The following is a 27,363-nucleotide window of genomic DNA, read 5'->3' on the forward strand; positions in this document are numbered from 1 at the left end:
CTTCTCCTGTTGAACGCCATCTGGGCCATAGGTCCATGTGGAACCACCAGGAACTTAAGTCCCATTCATTTCATTGGGACAACTCTAAGTAGGACTAATGTTGGAAACTACCCACCGTGTGTAACTCACCACTCTACTTCCTCTCCACAGGACCCTTCCTTCTCCTTCTGTCTTCCCTTCATGCTCTTTCCATCAAGGCAAAGTAATCAGTGACCAAATAAATCTATCACAGTATGAGGAACACCTGGGTTTGGTTTCTGATCTAGCGGAATAGCCTCCCACATTAAGGGCACAATCGTATGCATATTTAGACAAGAAAAAAAGTCCTACAACTCTGAGCATGCTGCAGCCAGCATGGGATTGTGCCCTTAGATGTTTTTTCCTAGAAACCAGATAAATGTTGGGGGAAATGGATTTACATTCTCACAGATCATTCTAATAAATCTTGGAGCAGCAAGGCATGCCCATATCTGATTTACAAGTAGACCCGGGTGTAAACCTTGACCACGTTAATATTTGCCACTCCTGTCAATGTAGTCAGAGTTGACATTCCACATATTGTTGCATCAAATTGTATTGGGATGGGATAGGAATATGGGAGGTTTTTGAGCTACTTACAACAGGGGAGGGCAGAATGTAGTTGGGGATCTACTAGTAGATCTTTGAGTGATTTACAGTGGATTGGCAAGGAGGTCTGATTCCTAACTTTTTAACAGAAATGGCAACCACAAAGTGCCACTTTCAGCCCCAGCCCCATTCCTAAATTGCACTGCTGAAATAAAGAAAATGGATTTGGGGTGGGGGTGCGGGGGGAGATGGGGGGAAGGACCAGGTATGGATTTTGTGTGGAAGGATTGTGTCCTCGTTTTAGTTCTCCAAGCAAATTCAGGGGCTCAGAATCCTTTTAATTCTAAATATCTGTCTTTTTTCACCTGGGTCTGTTTAGTAGATCTCAGGATTCTAGTTTAAAAAAAACAAATAGATCCCACAAGCCTGGCAACAGCCCACCCCTGACTAATAGCATATGTTGTGGAACATGGTACAGAGGGTGGAAGAATTCCCAAAAGTCCTTTCCACAAAGTAAAATGGCCCCAATAATGGAGAACAGGACCTCAAAGGCTGCAATCGTAAACCCACTTCTCTGGGAGTAAGCTTCTGAGCAGATTATTATTATTATTATTATTATTATTATTATTATTATTATTATTATTATTATTACTACTACTACTACTACTACTACTACTTTTTATACTGCCCATCAGCCAAAGCTCTCTCTGCAGTGTACAATTAAAACTATAGATAAATTTAAAACGTTAAACATTTTAAAAGGCAATATAAAACCAGCTAAGTTAAAATCTAGGGAACCCTTTGTGAAAAGGTATGTTTTCAGGAGGTGTTTAAAAGATGTTACATTTTCTGCCACCCGAACTGCAATAGGGAGGGTTTTCCAGAGGGTGGGTGCCGCTACATAGAAGACCTGTTGCCAACATTCTTCATGGTGACATTTCATTCATTTCAGAATGGCTAGTAGGGCCTCCTCCGAGGATTGTAGTTGTTGTCCGGGTGTATATAAGGGAAGGCGGTCTGCTAGGTATGCTGGTCCCAAGTTGTTAGGGCTTTGTGGGATAACAGCATAACCTTGTATGTGGCTCAGTAGCTAACAGGCAGCCAGTGCAGGTCTTTTAATACAGGTTTTATATGAGCAGAGCTAGGTGTCCCCATGAGCACCACAGCTACCCCCATGAGCACCATAGCTGCTGCATTCCGAATCACACACATAGAGTGCATTACGGTAGTCTAGTCGTGAGGTTACCAGTGCATGAATGACTGTGGCAAGGCTATCCCTATCTAAGAATGGGTGTAGCGCAGGCTGAAAGAATTCTATTGGTATCAAGTGAACTGCTGGAGCGGCTTGCCTGTGTTTATCTTAATGTCACTTTGGCACCAGGAGAAGATATTTTCATTTTCCAAAGGCTTTTTAAGACTGAACTGCTTTACATGTTCTTCATAGTTGTTTTTATTTTCTGCTTTTCTGCAGCTCTTTTAAATGGTCTTGAAATTAAAGTGTTTTGGATTTAAATTGTTTTTACTATAATTTTAACTTTTTGTAATCCACTCTTTGAATTTGCTGAAAGGAGTGGTACAAATCCCAAATAAATAAATAAATAAATAAATAAATAAATAAGCAATGTTGAACATCAGAGATTGGGATTTTTAAAAATGTAATTTACAACATGCAAAGCATATTATAATCTGGATATTTCTTCATTTGTTTGTTTTTATTTAAAGTCTATTGAAACTTATTTGGTGATATTACAATGCTAAACAAATCTACTGGAATGTGCAACATCCATGTGGTGCGGCACATTTGAATGTGTCTTCTCAGCAACTCTGAAAGGTAAGTAGGTCTCTAATATTCCCATTTTATTGAAGAGGAGCTGGGGTTGAGAAATGACGCCTTATGCAAAGTGATTTTGGGCAGCAGTGGCTGATGGGATACTTGAGGGAGGACTGAGATTGGGAGACTAATAATCAACTCAATGCTGCTTCTTATCATGTCATTGGGGGGGTACCTAAGCAAAGGTTGAGTTGAGTATTGACTGACCATTGACTGTTGGTCCAACGTGCTCTGCAAGTCCATTGTGGAGCAGGGTGTCAGATCCAGGTTGCAGTACAACACGTTGTATGTACAAAGAGTTGGTACTCCCTATGAGACTTTGCAGTGAATAACTGATTCCCCAGCCACAAACCCTTTGTTATCTTCTGGTGCTGCACCGTGGGGGCTTGAAATGCAAGGCAGTTTGGCAGATCCCTATTTTGAAACTGAAAGACACAGAACATTCTGACTGTTCTCATTCTCATACATGACATTTCTCTGTGTTCCTGTGAGCAGAATAGGATCCTGCCGCCTCCAGTTCCCAAACTGGCAGGGATCCTACTTATTGAAACACAACCAAAAATACATCCAGGCTTTCCCTAACGTTCATGCGATTTTGTTCAAGCAGAAGAGTTGCTAACAGTTCCATATGCTAACATCGCAGTGAAGCAGAGATAGGAAAGTGATTTTAAAAATTCCACAACAGCCTCCCTGCACCTGGTGCCCTCCAGATGTTTTAGACTACTGCTCCCATCATCACCAGCCACACTGATGATGATGGGAGCTATAGTCCTACACAACTCGAGAGCACCAGGTGCAGGAAAGCTGGTTGATGGAGTCTAGTCCAGAAAAGACAGTTACGCATACATTAGATGAAACCCATGCCTGTACTGTGCATACATTGTGCGCTGTGCATTTATTTCTATCAATTTCAACGGGATTTGAGCAAGGCTGATTTTATGTAGAGTGTGCCTTTTGCCTCCCAAAAGTGGTGGTGGGGGTTTCTTATCCTGATAGAGATGTGGTTTCTCTTGGGATAATTTATGGCTATTGGGCAGTGGAAGCTGGTGGTTCCAATTTCATTGAAGCTCTGGACTCATTCTGGATTCAGCACCTTGGATAGCTCCTTTAGAGTTCTGGCTGGTTCTGACTAAAGCCCAGAATGGAATCACAATCCCGCTGAAATTGGAGCAACCAGCCTCCACTGTTATGGATAAAGAATAATTTATTTATTTAATTATTTTATTTATTGCATTTATATACCGCTCCCATAGCCAGGGCTCTCTGGGCGGTTTACAGAAATTCTAAAATTGAGGTAAAAACAAGTATACAAAATTTAAAACTCTAAAACACAGAACATACACACATAAAGCATTAAAAACCAATTAAAAACTAAACATGTGGGTAATTAGGATGTGCCGTCATATGCCTGGGTAAAGAGGAAAGTCTTAACCTGGCGCCGGAAAGATAGCAGCGTTGGTGCCATCTTTGTGCTGTTGGTGGGAATGTCTTCTTTATGTAGTCCAGGCCCCAGTTGGCAGATGAGCAGGAAGGCCTACAAATCCAGCACACTCGGCTTGCCATTTTTCAAGTGAAGTCCTTCACATTACCACTTGAAAAGCTCCCCCACTGTACCATAAGACTATTAAATCCAGTGTCTCAAATTACCTACATGCAGCACTGACCCTAGCCTGGCCCCTTGTTCTGCACAATGGGTAGATCACCTCTTTGCTTAAATGGAGTGAAAGGAAAACGGGATTCTGGTGTAGAATAATTTCTGCAATGAATAGGGCACAGATCGCACTGGGAAGATCCATGCAGGACTTTGGCCACTTGCAACAGCTTCTTATTCCTCTTTAAGAAAACCCATGAACCTTGGAATTAGATTTTCAATTGGCAGTATCAATCCCAACTCCAAACCCTGCATTCTTGTAGGGTTAACTTCAGATCTATTACAGTGGGAGGTTATGAGACTGGAAAACGCTTTGGTGCCTGATGAATCTGCTCTGATATGTGGCTCTTTCTAAGCAATTAGAATGATCCAGCATGGCTCTTCTTATGTTCTTATTAGCTCCAACCCCCCAAAATGAATAGGATTTGAGCAGCCTATATTCCAGAGAGAGAAGGAAAGCGTCTTTAGTCTGCAGCAGCAATAACAGCAAAGATTCTTGTGGCAATTAAGAAAAGCCCATTTGACTGGTAATGGTACCACTCTGTTCTGCTTTGGTCACAGGAACTCACCTGGGCATCACAGTTTAAGAAGGATATTGACAAACTGAAAAATGTCCAGAGGAGGGAGGTGATGATAATGGGAGGGTGGCAATAGACTTTGTTACACAAGGCATTCATTAGGCGCTTGTGATTCCTTACTCACAGTTGTTTACAGGCTTTTTAGACAACACTGTGATCCTCCGGTGTTGCTTCTGTTTCTTCAGGTTGTTTTAGAATGGGGAAAATGGGGTATTATTTTAGAATGGAGAAATAGCGCTGTTTCTCCAGGTGTGTTTGAGCTATTCCACTGTACCACAGCTCCACCTAGAGGTTATGTAATGGAAAAGCAGGAAAGGAGAAGCTCTTCTTGTAGAGTTGGATCTCAATTCTGCAATGGAACCAAAAGTAGATAAAAAGCCTCATGTGGCAAAAGCTCTGAGTTCTACAAGGAAAGGTTGAATGAACTGAGTATGTTTGCCAAAGAGAAGAAATGATTAAGAGGTGATTGTCACATAAGTGGTGGAGCAAATTTGTTTTTTGTGGCTTCAGAGGTAGGAACTGAACCACTCGGCTCAAATTACAAGAATGGGATTTCAGTGCATTTGGTTATCCTTAATGCTGTAAGGGGAAAGTCCACTGGGAAAAATCCAAAAGAAGGTTAATGTCTCCCTTGTATTCCTGGAGGCAGATCTAAAAAACACAAGCTTTTATATTTTCAAATGGGGGAACTGTCCATTATTGGGCCTGTTCAGACAACATGCTAAGCCATGGTTAAGCCACTTACCCTTTTGCAGAAAATGGTTAATGAGTGTGTTTAAACCATGGTTATGTAGCCACCATGATTAGGAATGGTTCACATGACATGCTAAGCCATAATGTTTAGATCAAAATGCTTAATGACTATGCCTTAGCATGTTGCCTGAACAGGGTCATAGTTAGACCAGTGTGATCTAACCTAATTAAGGTGACAATCCTATGCCCACTTATGTGGGAGTAAGACCCAATGGACTCAGTGGAACTTATTTCTAAGTAGACATATATAGGATTGCACTAACAGCTCCAGCATTCCATCTTAAGACCGTTCTAAACTTCAGACACTGGGTTTTTTTCCATTATGGTCCATTTTCTCTATTACCAATCCCCACTGTCCAGCCTGAATTTCTGGGGAAGTGAAAAACTTGCAGACTATTTTACTTGGTCCTAAGGCATTACTCTACTGTTACCTGTGACTTCCCTCCACCCCAATGGGCAGGTACCTGACCTTTTTGTGTCCTGAAGGAAAGAGAATTTCCATACTGTATAACTAAATAGGGAACGTCAGGAGTAGTATAGTGAATTGGTGATCCAGCATGGTATATGCTAAGGTTTCTACTCTAAAGTCTTTCAGTGCATTCGATATCACATTGATATGTTGTTAAGAACTCCCTTACCACTATGAAACATTTAGCTTCAGAGCTAAACTTTTACAGGAAACTGATAGATATTAAATCCAACAAGATATAGAAAACTTAAGAAATCAAAGTCGTGTTCATACATATGCCACCCCCACCCCCGGGCAAACTACCATAATAATTTAAAGTACTATAAATCTGCTTTTCCAGGCATTTGGAAGATGAAACATATGACAATACACATACTTTTTTGCAGTGGGGTTTTGAATACAGTCTAACTACCCTTTTGCACTGTAAGCAGGGATGGCCTTTCCACTAGATGGCTGCCTAGGCTAGCACTTTATAGGCCCCAGTATCTTATGCTAAAACAGCCTGATGATACAAAGTGGCAAACAGGAAAGAACAAATGGCAGCAAGGAGACATAAATGAAGAGTCTTACACAAACAGGCCATGCATATTTACTTGGAAATAAGTCCCACCGAGTTCAATGGAGCTTACTCCTAGGTAAGTGTGCCTAGAACTGCATCTTCAGTGTACTGTAGATGTGTTAAAATAAATAAAAATAAAGGATGATCATGATGAGTCTACCGGCTGGAAGCCCAGGACCCCAGCAGTGATGGATGGAGTAAGAATACCAACGAAGAAATGGATAAGACAGCACAACACCATAAAATGATGGAGGTGTACAAAATTATGCATGTTGTGGAGAACGAGGATAGGGAGATATTTTTCTCCCTTTCTTATAATACTAGAACACAGAATCATCCCATGAAACTGACTGGTGGGAGCTACAGGACAGATAAAATGTTGGGGCCAGAACTTTTCCTTGGGAATTCTGTTTGTGCTCAGAAACACAGCTCACAATGCAGCTCTTACTTAGCAGAGTAAGTTTATTAGCTTCAGACTTCTTTACAGTTCCGTGTCATTGTGCAGAGTGACAAAAGCTATACACATATACATATATACACAGGTTTTTTTTTATCTATATTACATACAGCTGTGATTAGGCTAACCCAGCCTCAAGGATCTTTGGTATATTCATATCATTAACAACATGATATCTTAGAGAATCCTGGCAAGGTTCCCAGTACAGCTTTTATCTCAAGGTAATGGCTCACAGATAGTCTTCCTCTGCTTAGCCTTGAGATAGCCACACACACAATTTTAATGACTACGCAAGCCTTTTACTTTCTTAAACTTAACATAAAATGAACTACTTCTTCACACAGTTGTGTGAAGAATTCACTTCCACAAGATGTAGTGACGGCCACCAATTTGGATGGCTTTAGAAGGGGTTTGGATAAATTCCTGGAAGAGAAAGCTATCAATGGCTACTTGTCCTGATGGCTGTATGTTCCCACCAGTATCAGAGACGGTATGTCTATGTACACCAGTTGCTGAGGAACATGAGCAGGAGAGTGCTGTTGCACTCATGTACCTCTTGTGGGTTTCCCACGGGCAGCTGGTTGGTCACTGTGTGAACAGACTGCTGGACTAGATGGACCTTGGTCTGATCTAACATGACTCAAAAAAGAGGGATAAATTAGTCTAAGAGCTCCAGGATGGGAGGAAACTATACTCTTCACAGCTGGGGTTGGGGGTAGAACCTCAGTCCTAGGGCCAAATCCAACCTATCTGAGGCCGCAGTTTGGCCCTCTGCGTTCCCCAGAAGACCCCTTCTCTTTCTCTTGCCCCACCCACTTTCTTCAAACCACCAATCAATTACTGTTTTCCCAGCGTTTGTGCAGGTTTTTTCCCCATACCAAAAAGGTTGACATCTTTCTCTTTAGGCTTAATTACTGGCAGTGGTAGGGTGACCATCTGGAAAGGAGGACAGGGCTGCTGTATCTTTAACAGTTGTATAGAAAAGGGAATTTCAGCAGGTGTCCTTTGTATTTATTATTTATTTATTTATTTTATTTATTTAATTACGTTTATATACCGCCCCACAGCCGAAGCTCTCTGGGCGGTTTACAACATTTAAAAATAGTAAACATTAAAAGTATACAATTTAAAACATACACACACACACACACACACACATAAAAAAACAGTATAAAAACAACAGTATCCATTTAAATGCATGCAGCTGGTGAAATTCCCTCTTCTTCTCAACAGCTAAAGCTGCAGGAGCCGTGCCCTCTTTTGTATCTGGTCAAGGGGGCAGGGCTCCTGCAGCTTTAACTGCAGGGATTTCACCAGGTGCTGCATGCATATAAATGACACCTGCTGAAATTCCCTTTTATATGCAGCTGTTAAAGGTACAGGAGCCCTGTCCTCCTTTCCAGATGGTCAATCTAGGCAGTGACAACTTAAAGCTAAAATATGCTGGCGTTTCGGCCCCACCCTTTTTGCCTTCAGCCCCACCTGCCATTAGAATGCAGCATCCAAAAGCTTCTCCGGAAAAAGAATTTGGCCCTCAGGCTGAATGAAGTTCAACACGCCTGCTTTTCAAGTTTGCAGGTTTCAACCACGACACCAAAAGATCTTGGACCAACCCTTGTATTAATGCCAGTTTCTGAGATTTGGTGTTCTTTTTATGCTAAAAAAAAGAGACAAAGCATTTGTTTCCATGGCCCTTTCTACGGATTAACTACGGAGATCTTAGGATAAATTCCTGGAAGCTGGAATTTAATCCTTAGAATTCCTTTCTATGGATTCTAAGGATTAACCCAGGAAATGGAGGGATCATCCCTGCCTGCTCCTGGATCTCCTGTGTGTCATTTGGATGCACAGGGATGATCCTGGAGAAAAAGGCAGGTGTAGACATGCCCCATGTTTTTAAGATGTGCTCCCAATCTGCTACTCCGGCTGAGTAGACACCGTGCCTTAATCAAGGAAAGAAATACCTTGGTGAAGTGCTCCAATAAACTGAAATGATTGGTGGTGGTTGTTTTTTCCCCCCTCTTTGCAAGCTTCATTTAGCCTCTCCACCAAAAACCAATTTTACAAACCAGGTAATAAGCTGATGTGTTTAGAATAAACCTGAGATGAATCTGGAAGGGCTGCATTTTTGTTTGCCTTGCTGAGCGTTCACTGTGATGATAACGCGCAGCGCATGCAAGATCACCAAACGGATGCTCCTGGACTGCCAGGTGCAGCTGTGTTTCAGAAGAGAAGCCCCTGCAGTTGTGTGAAAGGTGGGGGTGGGAAGCGTGCTATAGGTAGGGAGGAGGATGTAGATGCAGGGTCCAATTGACCAAGTTCAAGCCCCTTGTGAATGAGTTATAAATGACTTCAGTAACCCCTTTGAAATACCATCATATACTCAAGATGGGAAGGTGCAATTCTACATGGTAATATCCAGGACTTTGCATTGTGGGCCGTTTATCTATCACAACCAGGACCCTCTGCCCTGTGATAGTTTTGCACCTCCCATTAGGTCTTTAGATTCCTGTGCTATGCTTTTTTTAAGGTGTTTAATCTCCTGAAAATGATTGGTTGTTTGCAGTGTGCTGTTATTTGGTTCATAGCAATTATGAATAGCCATACCACTGGTGTATTGAGGTGTGTGTGTGTTATATTGTTGTGTCTGGCATTTTAATCTTTGAATGGGCACTCTAGAGCGGTGAGGTTAAAATGTATTGAAGATATAGGATTGGCATGATATTTGATGACGTAGCATTCTGACAGTGTGAACCATGGCTGTCCTTTCTCCTGTTTTGGAATATGTGGCCTTTGTTTTCCCCATCAGCACACCAATAATGTACAGCAGTGCCATGTCACAGTACAGATAACACAGGTCAATTGTGTATCCATGCAGAGCTGTGCCTTAACTTATTCCTAATGTGCCAGAAGGCAGAAACCAGCGTGCTAAAATGGATAGTCACAGGCATAATTTTTAAATGAGTCAAAACACTCCCTTCAAGAGTAATCCCGTTAAGTCACATAACAACGGAAGGACAAGAAGCCAAGCTGTGATTAGCAAAATCTCCTATTACTCAGTCCTTGGTTTCTTAATTCAATCCTATTCCGATTCTTACAGTGATATATGCCCAATGACCAGCTTCCGCAGAAATCTCCTTCAGTCAGGAGCCATTCCCATAGTGAACAGGATGATATAGATAGACTATAATCCCAAGCAATATGTTTGAGCTGCCCTGATGAATCTCATGTAGCCATTTTCATTCCCCTTGTTAACAATGGCCCATCTCCTCTCTGCATAACGGAGGGCAAACGAATTTACATGTATTGCTTTCCAAGTGTTGGCAGAGAAATGCCTTGTGGAGTTTAATGTCAATTTGTGTCTGCTGCTCCGTTGCCTTTTTCAGAACGGATGCTTAGCATTGATTGCTGTGTTACAGTTTGGCATCCCCAGTCTAATTGAGTATTCAGAAAGTTTGGATTGATACTCAGCTTTGAATTTTACTTATTCATTAGGACCTGAGCAGCAGTATCAGTACAGTTTCTGCAGCAGTTAGAACATAAGAACATAAGTGCCATGCTGGATCAGACTAAGGGTCCCTCTAGTCGGGGCACTCTGTTCACACAGTCGCCGACCAGCTGTTGACCAGGGACCAACAAAGCAGGACATCGTGCAACAGCACCCTCCCACCCATGTTCCTTAGCAGCTGGTGCACACAGGCTTCTGCCTCAAATACTGGAGATAGCACACAACCATCAGGGCTAGTAGCCATTGATAGCCTTCTCCTCCAGGAATTTATCCAACCCCCTTTTAAAGCCATCCAAATTAGTGGCCATCACTACATCTTGTGGTAGTGAGTTCCATAATTTAACAGTAGTTAGGGTGACCATATGGAAAGGAAGACAGGGCTCCTATATCTTTAAGAGTTGTATAGAAAAGGGAATTTCAGCAGGTGTCATTTGTATGCATGCAGCAGCAACTGGTGAAGGGTTCTGCAGCCTTACTGTAGAGACATCCAACCATTCCCCCCCCAAATGTCAGTGCAATGGCATTCCTAGTTATACTGGAGTGAGTCCACAATGCATGGTAGCCATACAAATGCCTTGAATGCTTCAATAAGAGACTTACTACAGATCAGAGAATTTATGTTGTATACTCACTAGGCACAAGGAAAGGGATTGCAGAATCCAGGCAGAGGCAATTGATTAGTTCTGGTCTAACTGACTGTTACACTCGCTCTGAGGATCAGTAGCCCCATAGCAAGTGTCTCCCACCCTGGCCATATCATATCATCACACAAATCTTTCCTATCATGTAACAATTTTTTCTGCTCACCATCCATGTCAAACAGAGGCATTTGCTGGCAGTGAGAAAGAAATTCAGTAATAGTGCAATCCTCTATATGTCTACTCAAACATAAGCCCCATTGACTTCAGTGGGGCTTACTTCCAGGTAAGTGGGTATAGGATTGCAGCCTAAACAATACACAGGATTCATGTGAGGTCTCCATAATTACAGATAATAATAAATAAATAAATAAATAAATAATAACAATCATTAACAAGAAAAATATCAATAACAATAAAATGATTCTTCATCATCATCATCATCATCATCATCATACCACCATTAGGATAATCTATATGATATCCTGAGAGGAGGTGAGCCTAACATCTGGAGACAAGGCCCCTGTCTGGATGGTGGCACTTTGGTACCATGAGGCACCTGGGTCCTGCACTTGTGTTCCTTCCCAGCATCTGCATGGGAAGGAATGAAAGTGCGAACTTTCCCCGCAGCGCTGAGCACCGAGACGGATGTGGCAGGAAGGAGGCAGCCAGAGGAGGAGGAGGACGAGAGGGAAGCTGGGCTCCTGAACCACCTCTCCTCCCTCTGACCTCCCTCTGGCTGCCTGTTCCTCCCCCACCCACCCCCCAGCCTATTTACAAATACTAAAAATATTTTTAAAAGTGGGGGGGGGGAGGAACAGGCTGCATTCCTCTCCTCCCCATCCCCGTTTTTTTATTTATTTATATTTTTACAGAGACGATGCCCAAGCTCTCTGTCTTGGAATTGCTTATGCTATATAGTAATTGCCAGTATGTACATGATGCTGCAATTGTTTGCATGCTTTCCCTCAGAACACCCCAGACATGTAGTTTATTGATTTATCTAGGGAGAAATCCTATGTTCCCTAGACAGCATCGGGGTGGGTGGGGGGACACAGGGATTTCAGTTTTCTGGCTCTGAACTCAGAGACAGCACCCCAAACCTGGAGCCAGGAAACCATGCTCCCCACCCCTCCCCCTTGCTGCAGCAGCATGGAGTGAACCACGGTGGCTGCCTCCCAGTGCTCATAAAACCAAGCACAGAGAGGGTGAAAAAGTGGCATTCCCAGGGATGGAAAACTGCTTTAAACAGCTTCCTATGCAACGCATGGCCTCCTCCTTCCCACTCCAAAGCTCTCAGATAGATGCTCAAAATTGAACGTCTAGAAACAACTGCAGGGCAGATGAAGCACAGAGGAGAGGATCCCCTCCATCCTCCTTCCGTCCCGCATTGAATACTTGCAAGGCCCTGAGTTCAGGGGCTTACAAGTACCCTGGGCTCAACCCATAGGATTGAGCCTTATTTACCCTTTTCCCCCCTTCTATACTGCCCCTTCATCACTAAAGGTGATCCCAGGGTAGTGTACATATATATCCATGAAACCCTGGGCAAATAGGAATGTTTTAATTTGGCACCAAAAATACAGCATTAAGCCAATCTTGCCTCCCTCAGGAAAGTATTCCAGAGTTGGGGCACCACCACAGAGAAGGCCTGTCTTTCGTAGATGCATTGGGCACTTTCTCCAATGATGATACATGGAGAAGGGCCTCCTCTGAAAATCTCGGTGTGCTGGCAGGATGGTACTGGAGGAGGCATTCCTTCAGATATTTTGGCCTCAAACCATTTAGTGCTTTAAGGCGATCACCAGGAGCTTGAATTATACCTGTACAGGTGAGGAACAGAGGCATGGTGTTAAAAGACTTTTCAAACACCAGACAGCAACTCTGCAGCAGGTAATATTTGTCAAACCTTACAAATTCCAGTGTGCTAATGAAGAACAGCAGCTGAAAGCAAGAGATTTGCTTAAGGGCAGGAACAGACCCATGATAGTCCATCTCTCTCTCTCTCTCTCTCTCTCTCTCTCTCTCTCTCTCTCTCTCTCTCTCTCTCTCTCTCTCTCTCTCTCTCTCTCATACATACATACATACACATACACATACACATACACACACACACACACACACACACACACACACACACCAATAAAAGCATTTGAAAGAGATCTCTGGATTGTATGCAACTACAATCAAGGAACAATGACTGCCCCTTTTATTGCACTAAGAAATCACCTTTTCTTTACTTTTACCTGGGCATTTGAAGCAGGTAGGCGTTCTCCTGGGGTGGAAATACAGGGCCGCTGAACATTTCAAGTGTGTCCGGTACTTGGCACTACATCACAGCATCTGTCAGTGCTTCTGAGGAAATGGGATGTGAGGGCATGCGGGAGGCACAGGCACCTGAAAGTTCCTCCCAATTTCAGGGAGCAGAAGCTGCCGAACGCCACAGACACCGGAGTGGGCATGAATTATGCATCGCTTATTTAAAGAGAGGTCAGCCTCATCAATAATGGAGGGAAGGTTCCCTGCTCTGCCTTCTGCATGCATCTTCCAACACCAGCAGCAACTCATGAAATCTGCATGGACCTTTCTCAAGGTGTTTTAAGGCCTGGAAAGAAGCTGCAGGATGGGAGGCAGCCCAGCCGAGCTGCGGCAAATTCCGGTGCATCTTATTTAGGAGCCGCTCAATTGAGTGCCGAATTAATTTGCACACATCTGATTAGTTACTTTCTGGCACAAACCCACACATACATACTGGCCTGTAATGCAGCTTACTGCAGCTCCCAAGGCATACTTCTTGGGAACTGTGCTGATATTCAGGTGCTCTACGAACTGCTGCTAAATTTTAAGTCAGACCTGTGTTTACAAGCCAACATATGCCTCATATGAAATGGGGGGGGGGGGATAGAGAAAGGTGCTGTGTTCAGGTTTGGTAGTGTTGTTTCCCCCTGTGGTGTTACCCCACAATTGAGTATATTGTATATGTCTAGATTAGTAAGTCTGGTAATGGAATGTTAGAACTGAGTGAGTGTAGTTTATGATGTAATAGGTGGGGGGGAAGGAGTATATAAGGAGAGTGTTGGGAGTTTGTGAGGTATGTGAGTGTTTGAGTGTATGTGATGAGAGTGGTTTAGTTGTAGAGCAAGAAGAGTTTGGATTCTAGGGATTTAGGGTTGGTGTGAAGAGAGTCAGGTGGTTGGTGTGTGGTGAGTTTAGATCAGGCAGGACTGAAAGTATTATATTTTGATTTAAAGCTTTTAAACAACAATAAACTTATTTTTATTTTGTTAGCTACCAAATACCACGTGTTAGCTTGGCATTATTTACCTGCCTTACAGTTATTAAACACCCACACCAGAGTATTCCCTATCTCCAGTATTGGAGGCAATAAGCTTGTGTGCACCAGCTGCTGGGGAACATGGGTGGGAGGGTGCTGGTTGGCTGATGGCTGGTTGGCCACTATGTGAACAGAGTGCTGGACTAGATGGACCCTTGGTCTGATCCAGCATGGCGCCTCTTATGTTCTTATATTTGGAGAGATCCTATATTAAACCTGTTTCCCTCATAGCTAGGGGAATGGTTTTATTTAACTCTCCCTCAGTTTTTCAAGTGGTGGTGCTTGGCCTGAGAAGGGTTTATGCAATGGGCCTAATGAAAGGGCTGGTGACGGCGCACCCCCCACTCATGGTGTGAGTAGGGGAAAGTAGGATACTCTCTGCTGAGGTTGTCATTAAAATAAAAACAACCTGAAAAGTACATGGTGGGCAGGTGAGACACGGTTGGGCATCTGCCCAGGCCCACTCACTGAGAGCCCCCTGGGCTTGCTCCTTCTCTTCACTAGTCCCAGCTGCTTGTTCACCTGCCTCTTGCTCTGGCTCAGACAACACTGAGAAGGAGGTGCTGGTGAGAAGGAGGAGCAGGAGATGCCACTTCCTGCTGGCTCACTGGCTCTCTTCCTAGCAAGCAAGCAAGGTGCCACAATGATGGGAAATAGGATGAGTTAGTATGTAGCTCAGCAAACCAAACCTTTCCTTCCCCCCTCTCCCAACTCCACACAAATATACTTACATAACAGTAGTGTGGCTGGTGGGTGGAGAAAATGGTCTTCTTCCCATTCTGTTATTGTCCGTATCTCTTTCTTTGCATGATGAAATGGTGACGACTTAAACAAGATTCATTGCCAATTGATACTGTGGAAGTAGAAGCAGAGAAATGATTTCTCTAAGGGCCAAACTAGCCGTGATGCCATTCGTTCAATTAGCAATTGTTGGCCTGGGGGAGGGGTGGTTAAATAAAAGGAGGATACCAGAGATTAATTTAGATTGGAAGGAGCAAGGGGGTAGAGGTTTTTTAACCCTTTGTCTACCACAGTGTCCCAATCCGGATTGGACCACTCACACCTGCTAATCATATTGGAAGGAAAGCCTCCATTTATGCAAATTCAAGCTTTTCTTCAAAGGCTTACACCAGGCATGGGGCCTCTGTCCATATCAGGAACACAACTATGGGCAAAGGGTTAAAGCCCCTCTACCCCTCTCCACACACACATATATACTGGGTCCCAGTCTGTATCATGTCCTCCTGCATCTGCTATTTACTATTTAAAAAAAAAAAAACCAAGCAGGTGCTCATTGCATGAATCAGTGCCAGTGCTAAGTTTTGGAGGGCCCTTGGGCAAACCCTCAGTGGGCCCCTTCCCTCTACCTTCTCGTCACCATTGTCACCAGCTGCTGTGGCTGCTCATCCTCTCTCTCATCATTGCTACCACTTACTTGCTTAATAGGTGGAGAGCTAGTGAGCAAGTAGGCCATGGCATCTACTGCTGCTTCTGCTCACCATCACCATTGTCTGGGCCAGAGTGAAAGACAGGTGAACAAGTAGATAGCACAGATGAAGAGAAGGAGGAGCTCTGCTGGGTTCTAGTCAGTGGGCCCTGTTGGGTTGTGGGTCCTCAGCAGGTGTCCATTCATGCCTAGCCTTGACCCTCAATGGTGTCATGCCTACTTTGGATGGTGTCATGTCTACTTTGGTCCTTAAAGAATCACCTCTCTACTTCTACTTCAGCATTATCAATTGGCAACAAATCTAGGCTAGGTTGTCACTACTTTATCACATATTTATAACCAAGTAAGTAATGATGCTAAGGGGGGGGGGGGGGAGAATATAAATTTTAATAACAGAGAAGGGGGCACAGGACCATGTTGTCCATACACCAACAACGTTACCAATTGTGGCTGGTGACGCTTAGAAGAGCATGCTTTGTATGCAGGAACAGACTTACACAGGCACAATACACAAGTCATACCTATACCTTTTACGCGTGTAAAATCTAGTTGCTCTATAATGCATGATCATGCTTAACTGTTCAAGATGAACCTGACCAGCTACATGATACAAAATGGAAGGTGTACAGAGTACTGCCTTCCAATTCACTTGCTGCAGGATTCATCTGAGTACATTTATTTCAGATGGATACATTCTAGAGCAGAGGTTCCCAAACTTTTTCAGGTCACCACCCCCTTGGTTCCACAAACTCATGCCCAACGCCCCCTACCCTACACTATAAAAATCATTATTCAGAATAGCGGTTTTCAACGCTATTCCAAGGAAGATAATAACAATAAAATTCAAAACAGTAACAATTAATTGAATACTTTATTCAAAATCCAATTGGTGTGTCCCGCCACGCTGGCTGCAAACAGAGGCGTTTGCTCTCTTTTCCCTCCCTCCCTCCCTCGGCAAGCCTGGGGCAGGTGCTTCCCATTTAGAGGGGATTCTAGGAGTTGAATGACTTTTTTCTGTCTAAACATGCATAAAATTGTGCCTTTAGCTTATCATGTCACATTAGCATGAATACAGGAATCAAATAGGATTTCCTTCTTCAGTGGAACACACTTACTTAGGAGTAAGCACCATTTTGTTATAGGAAAGGATAATGTATTTTAATTAAAATTTTAAAATAATTATCTGCCACCTGGTACAGAGTTTTCCTATGGAAAACCTGGCTGGGACTGAAGTAGAGGGGCACTAATTTTACTGTACTTATTGTCTTTAAATATGGTTAAATATCCCACAGTTACCTTGCTATTCTACTTCTACAATTCATTTTCTCCTGTCTTTTCTTCACCCTCTCCTCGTTTTCAGGCTGAATCCTATGCACATTTACCTCAGAGTAAGTTCTATTGATCTCAGTGGGGCTTACTTCTGAGTAGACATACTTAGGATTGTGCTGCAGCTCTGTTTTTATGGTGACACAAGATACACACATACCATGTTTACCAAAAGAATGCTTGAAAAAAGGGCTTTGGACACCCTGAAATGAGCAAGGGCAGATAGGAATGGTTTCAGCAAGCATTCTGGAAAAAGGTGCTGCTGAATCTTCTTTAGCCAGGAAGGACCTGGGGAATTGCAATTCTCTCTCCCTTCCCCTTTTCTTTTCTCTCCAAATCCTGTTGTAGTCCAGATTTTTTTGGGGGTTGGAGCACACACAGAGACACACAGCATCTCTCTCTCTCTCTCTCCTCTCCCTCAAACCCCACAATAGCTGCTAGGCTGATTACGACAGGAGGGCAGCAGCTCAAGTGGGAGATGGCCCCAATCTGCAACTCCTGATGGGGAGAAGGGAGCCTGGTGATACCTTGCAGCAGCACAAGCAGTTCTGCTCCCCACCCAGCCAGCTGGCCGCTGTTCTTAGCAGTGGCTCTGCCACCTGCCGTCCTCCACGTGCTCCTTCCTCTCTGCCACAGGGCTGCTGCTCCCACCTTGTGCAGCAACTATCGCGAGATGTCTGCCGGGGCAGCTTGTAGGAGGGAGCAGCTCTGGCCAAGGGAGCGAGTGAGCTGGTGGTGGTGGCTCCAGCAGGACAGAAGCTCTGGGCCCTCCTAGGCAGGAGAAGAGTGGGCAGAGCAGCTGAATTTGCTGCTGTTTCCTGCTCTGCTGCCTCCTGTGGGTGCTTCCCCCACCCCCTACTTCTGGTGGAGCCACTGTGGGCTTGAGATAGGAGGAGAGAGCGGCTGTGTGAGTGAGAAAGTCCTTCCTGAGCAGGAGCGGGGTGGGGAGAGCAACTGAATTTGCCGCTCTTTCCTGCTTGGTCCCTGGGTTTTAGGACCTTCTGGAGAAGAGACCACCTCGAGCACCTCCCTGCCGCTCCTTTGCCTGTTAGCACCCCCTTGCTGTCCCTTTGCCTCTTAACGCCCCCCTATGCAATCCCACCGCCCCCAAGGGGACAATACCGCCCACTTTGGGAACCATTGTTCTAGAGTGATGGCATATCCACTTCCAAAATGGAGATTTATCTTCTAAAGATCTGGGCTGAAACCTGAGGAATAGCAGCTTGAAGTCATATGTGTTCATATTAACAAAAAATTTAAAACACTGACGATTCAAAGATGCTCTTTTTCTAGTTTTAAAACACTACAGAATTTTGTGCAGTTTACTCTTTGCCTTGAAACCAAGATCTTGCCTTACTTTAACCTCTCCTCATGACTGGCAGAAGTGAAAACATAGCTAAGTTGCACAAGTGCTACCTGGTTATGTTGGCCGCAGGAGCATTTAAGTTAAAATGAGGTTTCTGTTTTAAGGCTGAAGCTCAAACTTTTAATTATGAAGCTCTGCTTTAGCTAGCTCTATATAAAAGGAAAATGGAAGATTGATGGCTGAAATTAAACAGCAATGTGTATAATTGGAAATCAGCTCAAGAATTGTACACACAGCATATTGAAGGCATCCATCATGTGGCCGGTGAATGTCGTTATAGGTATTTAGCAATGGAGGCTGAAGCAAGAATTAACAAAATAAAGGGAGCTGAGGAGAGGAATACTGAGAAAAGAAGAAAGCTAACAGGGATTGATGACAACTCAATTCTGATTCTAGCTTTCAGAATGCCTTGCAACATTCAGAAACTCCACTATTTCCTCCTCCTCTGGACTCACTTCAATCCAGCTTCTGAGTTGGGTTTGCAAGAAATTTCCTTGGTCATAGTTTTGGAAGCAGGTTTTAGAATATAAAAGGTCCAAAGCAAAGCAGCAGATGAGGATGATTCCCAAGCAAAGCCCTCCAGAAGGCATTTAGCACATTCAGACATTATGAATCTGCCACCATGTTTATTGGTTGATATTGTAAAATTCGGAAGAAGTAGCCTGATAATCCCAGCAATGCAAAGGCTAGCAGTAAAAAGAAGAGATATTAGGTGAAAACATATTAACTGTGGTTTTCTGTGAGGGTGTTGTATTCAGGGTAATGGAATATGAGTTGAACATGTTATCTGGGCCTGCTCATTTAAATCCAGCAATCCTTTGATACAATTGGAACAGGAAGTAGTTCATCATCATTATGTGGCATGAATGCATCATCCCACTTCTTTCCATAATTAATCTGGAAAACTGTTTTGAACACAACTGCTTTCTCTGCCTCACTATTAACTGTTTTGCCCTCTATGTATAGTAATGAGACGTGTTACATCATTGTTTAGATTTCTTTTGTAACCAATGTATTTAAACGCACACACGCAAAAGCATTCCCCTTGCCAGCTGTGGCTCCTTCCATGTCGCATTCAGTGCTTTAGTCATTGTCTACATTTTCCAGTGTCTAATTTACATTAATTGTTTTTCCCATTCATCTGTTTTCTCACTGCCTTCACTGTTCTTCCAAACTCTGAACAAAAGTGATTTCAGTTTTGCAAGATAACATACTATCTAATCTCTCCTAGTACTTGCCAATTCTCAGGTGTTTTAACAGGAATACTAGGAGTAGTGTAATAACTGATAGGTGCAGACCATAAAGGGTGGAAACATGCTGGCAAAGATGTGTCATGCACCATGAAAGTGCTCTCACTCCCATTCAGAACATCCTTTTTACATGATGGACTAAAAATACAAAATGATTACAGTCAATTGGAAACAATACTTGGTCGTTCTTAAATGTCATTGTAAACTTCAGAGAGAACACTAATAAACATTGGAAAGAAGGCCAACTGCACAAACGTAAGATGAAGAGGACTGGCCTTATAGGGAAGAGCAAACAACATGAGTCACCCATGTGGCACTGCAGCACAGAAGGCCAATGCCATTATGGATTGTGTAACAATTATATCGAGGGTCAAGCAGTAATAATATGCTTTATCCATTATCCTGCACTGAAAATGCCACTGTGGGCACCGCAATTCAACAAACATGTTACTGAATCAGAAAAGATTCAGGCTGCTTCCAAATGAGACATTTATTGTAGGATCACATTTTACGGGGGAAGGGGATACACATATGCCATCAGCCATTTGTAATCCTTCCATGTTTTCCCAGTGCTTCAAAACTGCAAAACGTATGACTTTTTTGGGAAGGGCAGAGGAGTAACACAATCTCTGTGGATGCTGACTCCCTTAGCACTACTACTCTGTCCAGGTGAGGTATCCAGAAAGTTTTATCTTGGAATGGCTCCAGAAATTTGGGTTAGGCAGAATGTGCACATGCTCACTCTAGGACACCTAATGTGAGCAGAGTGTTGAATGGTATCTAAGGGATCATGGCAGAGCCTGCTGCTGTCCTTGGCTTGGTTTGATGCCCAGGGGAAGGAGCCTATTGCACATGCCACTTGGAGATGGATTAGTGTCAGGTAGAGAGGAGTCAAGCCTCGGTAGGATAACATCCAGTAAATGGTCACAGTCAGATTAAGCACAGCCAAGTCCAGGAAATCATGGACAATGCAAGGTAAAGACCTGCCAGGACCATGGACAGCACACTGCAGGAGTTACTTACTGAAATGTTTCACCACAGGGAGAGCTATTGTCCTAGCAAGGGACTGGAGGCAACAGGCCTTAAAAAGCCTGGTAGGTCCAGAATTTTCAGAGGCTCCACTCCCAATGATACTAGCTGTAGCCATCAAAGGGCCCACAGTTACTTCTGTAGCTTCATACTCCTGCATGACTGAGGGGCAGAAAAAGCTGTGGGCAAATTATCCTCGGAGCCTGAGGTTGAAGAGAGGGCTACATCTTCAGCTTGGAAGGTATTTGAGGGGGTGCCCATTCTCCTTGAAGTGGGATGACTGGTGAGTCACCAGACTTTTGAGTCCTCCTCAGGATGCTGCTGAGCCTCAGAGCCTAGGGACATGACAGATGCTCCTAAGGACTTCCCCAGAGAATGTACAATGCCCAACCTATCCCACTTGCTACACAGCAGACCTTTTAAAATGGAAAACATTGAAATGCACAGTGGGGTGTGATTGTAATTCGTGTGCCTCTTAAGTACCCCTACAACACACGTGTGCATTTTCTTTCTGGGTGTGTGCTTGCTTTGTGGTTTGGAGCCACATTCCATGACATTTACAAGCCTGCACGGAGTGGCAGAAAACCCTCAGAGCTGAAAATTTGACAGCACTAATGCTGAAGAGTGCTAGAGTCAATCTTCACACAATTTAGAGCGAGGGATATAAAAAAGCCAAGGACAAGAGGGGGGGAACAGATGCACAAATATAGCTCAGCAGTCCCTGTTAAAAGTGCCATGTTGGATATTTTCACTGCCCTTATCATAACATTGACAACTTCACAAGCCTTGTCTGCAAAAGGGCCCCCAGGTCATAAAATGATTTCCCTCTTCTTGGAAACATTGGTGAACACTGTGGAACATAGCAATGGAGCCTGTAGGGAGTGTCTTTGGCAGAGGGAGGAGAAATAGTACATTTAATTACGGTTTTAGAGGCACCTAGTTTTCACATGGTTAATCATTTTTTTGTATCGGCTAACGTAGTATAACTTTTGCATGCTTTGAATTTTGAATTTCACAAATGTTCTTTTGAAACTGCACATTTTTAATGGAATTGCACATTTTGTGTCGGGTGATTGCACATCAATGTGCACACAATGCACATTTTAAAAATACCTCAATATGGTTTCTACAGTACATTTAGATTGGTAAAAACGGCATAATGTATTCCCACTTTACCCAACTCCTGGATAAGGCTTTCAGTAAACATAATTTTGTGTAAAACTGTACCCAACACTGTGCACTTGTTACAAAGAGACTGGGTAAGGGTTGTTAACACAGTTTAGACTGTCAGTCAAGCAAGAATTTGGCTCGAATTGCCACTTATGTATCACCAAAAAGGAGCACATTTACAACTGAAAAAAGGACAAAAGACGATACAAATTTGCACAAAAGCTGCTTCTGCTAATTTATAAGTATAGATGTGAATGTAGAAATAACTACTAGAATTTCAATTTCACAGAAGGCAAGCTCACTAATTTTCCATCTAAATCACTCCAAATAAAATAAATTATTCAAATAATTTACATCCCCATCCTGAGTCATCTGTTCCTCTTCAGTGAATTCACCTCCAATTAATTTTCCACCCAGATTCTGCTCCAGAATAATTTCCATTTCAATTAATTGCCCCACTCATCAAAAATGCCCCCAAACTATTGTTGTTGTTGTTGTTGTTAAAAAACAAAAAGTGCCCTGCCTCAGCATAGGTATATGCCACCTTAGACGCTCATAGTTTGGAGAAGTTCATTTTAGTTGTGGAAAACAAAAGCTTTTTCAAGAGCCCTTCTCTTTTTTTACAGTCAACAGAATGAAAGTGTTGCCATTTGTACACTTAGAGCATCCTCCTTTGAATTCATCTACATGGGATAACACTATTTCTACACCACATCAGAACAAAACCTATAGAACCTTCCAAACATACAGGCGGAAACACTTTGACCCTGGTCATAGACCTAACCAGTTTTAAGAACACAAAAAACACCTCTCTAATCATTGTCCCTTACATCTACATGTCTGCATATTCCAAGCATCCCAGACAATGGACCTAAGCTGATTTAAAAGGGATTAGACAAATGATTGTGAGTATGCTTATCATTTACATTTCTATACCATCCTATAGCCAAAGCTCTCTGTGCAGTTTACAAAGATTAAAACATTAAAAACAATATGCAAAATTTAAAAACACACAACAGAGAGTACACACAGAGACAACATTCATCTAAATACAACTCTGAGCAATCAGCCAAACCATAAAAGACAAATCTGGGGTAGATTAAAACTCATCGCATGCTACTAAACAGCTGAAAAACATGTGCAGAACACAGCTGCTAGAATGTTAAAGGGTGAGGCCCAATGGAATGATATCATGTACTGGTTGCCAATTTGCTTCTGGTCCCAGTTCAAGGTAATGGTGCTTACCTTCCCTCAATTGTGTGTGAAGTCAGTTGCAATCCTGCTTGTAGCTTACAGAGAAGAGCCATGATTTATTAGTGCTAGGAGCCATCCGTCTGGAAGCATCAAAGGAAACTTGTCATATGAGGAAAGTGTTGAAGGACTTGCGTGTCTTTTGCCTAGAGGAAAAGGAAGATAGGGATGCAGAAAATATTTTAGCAGGAGATGTTTTACAAAGGATGCTGTAACAGGCTTTGGTGAGGTATGGTTTTGGAACATCAGAGAGACGGGAAGGTATCCAGTAAGTGCGTAAGCAGGTGGGTACCATTCCATTTCACTCAAATACTCATAGTTGTAATTTCACATCAAGAGTCGTACGTTTCTTAGCATGTGAGAAGCCTTACTCTGTGGCTGCAAACCTATATACTTTTAGCTGGGAGAAAGTCCACTTTAAAAACCAGTGGGATTTACATAGGGTTGTTTTGTGTGTCTCCATAGGCCTCCAGAGGAAGCACAATCACTCCCTGACAGACAGGAATGTGGAAGAAGGCCTACAAAAAAGCTGCCAAATGTATGCATTCAGCAGCACCTGAGGAGACTCTCAGGGAACACCAACCCCCAGCAGGAAGGCCAGGGGGCTAAACCTCTCACAGCCTGACTGCATTCCTCCAAGCCATCAGTGCGAAGGCATGCCCCCTCCTGTGACAGATAACTGGTGAGTCATTTGCAACAAGGCTGATAAAAGTGTGCTTGCTTTAATATGAATTGGATGTTTGTACATAGAGCTGAAAGCTCAGTAGAATTAACCTCCTTCTTTCCCCCACCCCAGCCCCCAGCCCCGCAGGGCTCTTGCATCTTTTCACAGATGCAGGCCAAAATGTCACAGCAGAGTCTTTTCCTGAAAAATGTGTGTGTGTGTTGGGTGGGTGGAGGGATTCACTGGTGTGGAATGGTGGATGCTTGACTCTTGCTCAGGTATGGAAAGTTTAAGAACCCTGAAAGGGGGGGGGGAGATGAAAAACCAAAGCTTTCATTATTTGAAGAAAGCACTGGTCTGGTGAGGCAACAGCTTAAAGGAATCACATAGTATTGTAGTTATACTACAACATCCCTTCCCAACCTGGTGCCATCCAGATGTTTTAGACTTCAACTCCCATCAACCCCAGTCAGCATGGCTCATGGTCACAAATGCTGGTAATTGTAGTCTGAAACATCTGAAGGGTGCCAGATTGGGGAAGGCTGTGCTACAGGATCCTTCCCCAGCCTAGTGTCCTCCAAGTGCATTGGACGAGGAATGATGGGCATTGCAGTCCAACACATCTGGAAGACACAAGGTTGGGAAAAGCAGGCTCAGGTTTCCTGGTGAAGTAACCATTTGTGATTGGTTCAGGATGGGGGGAATGTTCTCTGGCTGAGATACTGAACTAATTATTCGGGTTGAAATTATCAACAGTAAATGGTACTTTGGAGCATCTAGTTGTTTGGGGGTCCAGTGTGAATAACAAGTTCCCTGATACCCCTTGATGATTCAGAACGTTTGATAAAATGGATAGAAGCAGTAGTGCTCAAATACCTCAAGGTACTAGATCTTGTGAAATAATTAGTCTGGGAACTAAGCAGTACATTCATAGCCATGATTACTCAAAACCAAGAGCTAAACCATTCATAGTGTTCCGCTATAAAGTGTGTGTGTGTGTGTGTGTGTGTGTGTAGGGAAAAGGTTTAATTTTATATACGAAAAGGACCATATGGTAGGGTTGTGAAACTTGGTGCAGGGCTGGGAGAAAATGTCTTGGGGCAGGACTTGGAGTGCAGAAAAATAAGACGTAGGATGAGGTGGGTTTCGCTCCTCACCCTTAAGAACATAAGAAGTGTCATGCTGGATCAAACTGAGGGTCCATGTGGTCCAGCACTCTGTTCACACAGTGGCCAACTGGCTGTTGACCAGAGACCAACAAGCAGGACATGGTGCTACAGCACCGTCCCACCCATGTTCCCCAGCAACTAGTGCACACAGGCTTACTGCCTCAGATACGGGAGGTAGCACATAACCATCAGGGCTAGTAGCACTAGTTTTAGGGTTGAAAGCTAACCACACACACCATGCTTTATTGTCAAGCCAGCAAGCACATGTCTGATAAACAACCCCACATCTGGATTGGTCCTAAGCCCCTCTATGTTCAGTGGGGTTTACTCCTTGGTAAATGTGCATAGGATTGTAGTCTTCATTAGCCACTAAAATAATTCACAAATAATTCATTGCAGAATGAATGCCCCAGAGAGTCATGTGAGTCTGTTAACCATTCTGCATAAGTGGCTGTCTCAAGTTCTCCTGCAGAAGATTAACAATAAATTCAGCATCCGTTTTGCAACAAACATACATCTCTGCATGTGCTAGAATGTTTTTGAAAAGAAATTGCTACGTTGCATTCTGCTGGGTCTGCAGTTTCTTAGGCTTTGCCACATCAACCAAAGTCAGAGTCAAACAATTTATAAGTACAAAAAAAACAACCCACCCTAATTGGGATTTTTTTTTAACCTACGTGTGGCCTAAATATGTAAGAGCTTGTTAATTGAAGAGAAATGAAGAACTGATCAAGCACTGGGTCAGGATCAGAGCAAACATCACTTTGCAGAATGTAATGTGAGAACTGGACCAAATCTGCTAGACTTATGTAAGATCCCACTGGCCAAAGCATTGGGCACTCTGTCTCATGCTATGTATTCTGTGCTTGTTTTGCTTTTATAACCCGTCCCCTACTTTTTCCGGAAGGTAGGGAGATGCCCGGGCACTGGAAGTTCTCTGCAGCATGCTGAGGAGACGTAACCTTCTCACCACACTTCTGATTGCTTTGCCATGGGGTCTTCTTCTAACACTGTGGCATCAGTACCCGACCACCCGCTACCTCAGCCTTCTGAGAAGTAAGTACACACACCTGGAGCCTTACAAAAAACCTCTGCAACTCCCCCACCCCCAACAATATTATTGCGAAAAAAATGAAGCACAGTAGCACAAGACCCAGGAAGAAATGGCCATTGCTCCACTCCACTGTTAGTCTGTAATGTATCATAGGGGTTTGGATCTCTGTGATCCACATTTGCAAACTCTTAACAGGGTTATGCTTCTACAAAGGATATATTCAGGTTTGGTACAAGCATGGCTTCCATCCTCTTCGGTGTTCTCTGTTTTTAATTAGCCTGTTGTTTCTTTGTCGCTTTTGAAGCGCTGATCAAATTTTAAATGCCCAGAGGAAAGAGAATTAGAATGCAAAGGAGAACGAGGAAAGGGACTGAATGTAAACTTTCGGAGAGGTGTCGCAGCTGATGTATTATGCTTTCTTCTCTTTCTTCCTTTTGCCTTAGAGGAAACAGATGAAAATGTGACGGCTAAATCTCTCTTCAACAGCACATCTCTAGTGAGGGAGGATGGGCTCCCATCATGTGCTCGGCAGCCAGCCATCGGGACTGCTCCCAAAATAATCCGGAGCTATGTGTATGCCCGGCCTCCCCCATGGTCAGACACCCTGCCTGCCATATTTGTGATCACACCGACCTACACCCGGCCAGTGCAGAAGGCTGAGCTGACCCGACTGGCCAACACTTTCCTCCATGTGCAGAACCTCCACTGGGTAGTGGTTGAGGACTCGCCCAGAAGGACCAACCTGGTGTCCAATCTGCTGGAGAAGGCAGGGATCAATTTTACTCACCTGAACATTGAAACTCCCAAGAGTCTGAAAGTGGGCCTGTCCTGGATCCCATCTCACACGCCGAGGGGCACGTTCCAGAGGAATCTCGGACTACATTGGTTGAGGGAAAGCTTCAGTGCCTCACCACCACCAGAGGGTGTAGTGTACTTTGCCGATGATGACAACACCTATAGCCTAGAACTGTTTGAAGAGGTATGAGATCCAAGAGTGAAGTGACTTCATCTCTTTGGTCCCTGATTTAGACACATTGCAGATTGTTTTGTCCTAGCCATAGCTCTTGCAGTGCACAACAGGTTATTTGGGTGGGTAGGTAGACATGCCAGCCTGCCATATGGCAGATGAAAAGGGCCATAGCTCAGTGATAGAGTGCATGGGCTGCATGCAGAAGATCATAAGTTCAATCCTGGCATCTCCACTCAGGACTGAAAAACATTCCTGCCTGAAACCCTGGAGAGCCAATGTAGGCAATACTAAACTAGATGGACTTAGGGCAGGCTTCCCCAAC

The 27,363-nt window shown here is 43.6% G+C and overlaps 1 protein-coding gene across 2 annotated transcripts in view; it reads left to right on the forward strand.

Moving 5' to 3' along the window:
* LOC134399573 (galactosylgalactosylxylosylprotein 3-beta-glucuronosyltransferase 1-like) overlaps positions 1-27,363 on the forward strand; it is a 66,851-nt gene that overhangs the window by 25,300 nt on the left and 14,188 nt on the right. The window contains exons 2-4 of one of the 2 annotated variants that reach the window (XM_063127652.1): positions 23,650-23,866; positions 25,925-26,073; positions 26,515-27,050. In XM_063127652.1, the coding sequence (XP_062983722.1) occupies positions 25,962-26,073; positions 26,515-27,050 (648 nt within the window). In that variant the 5' untranslated portion in view covers positions 23,650-23,866; positions 25,925-25,961. The remainder of the gene's footprint in view (positions 1-23,649; positions 23,867-25,924; positions 26,074-26,514; positions 27,051-27,363) is intronic. The other variant, XM_063127653.1, reaches the window with a different exon arrangement.

This window comes from Elgaria multicarinata, chromosome 5, assembly GCF_023053635.1.
Source record: "Elgaria multicarinata webbii isolate HBS135686 ecotype San Diego chromosome 5, rElgMul1.1.pri, whole genome shotgun sequence".
NCBI classification, from domain to species: domain Eukaryota; kingdom Metazoa; phylum Chordata; class Lepidosauria; order Squamata; family Anguidae; genus Elgaria; species Elgaria multicarinata.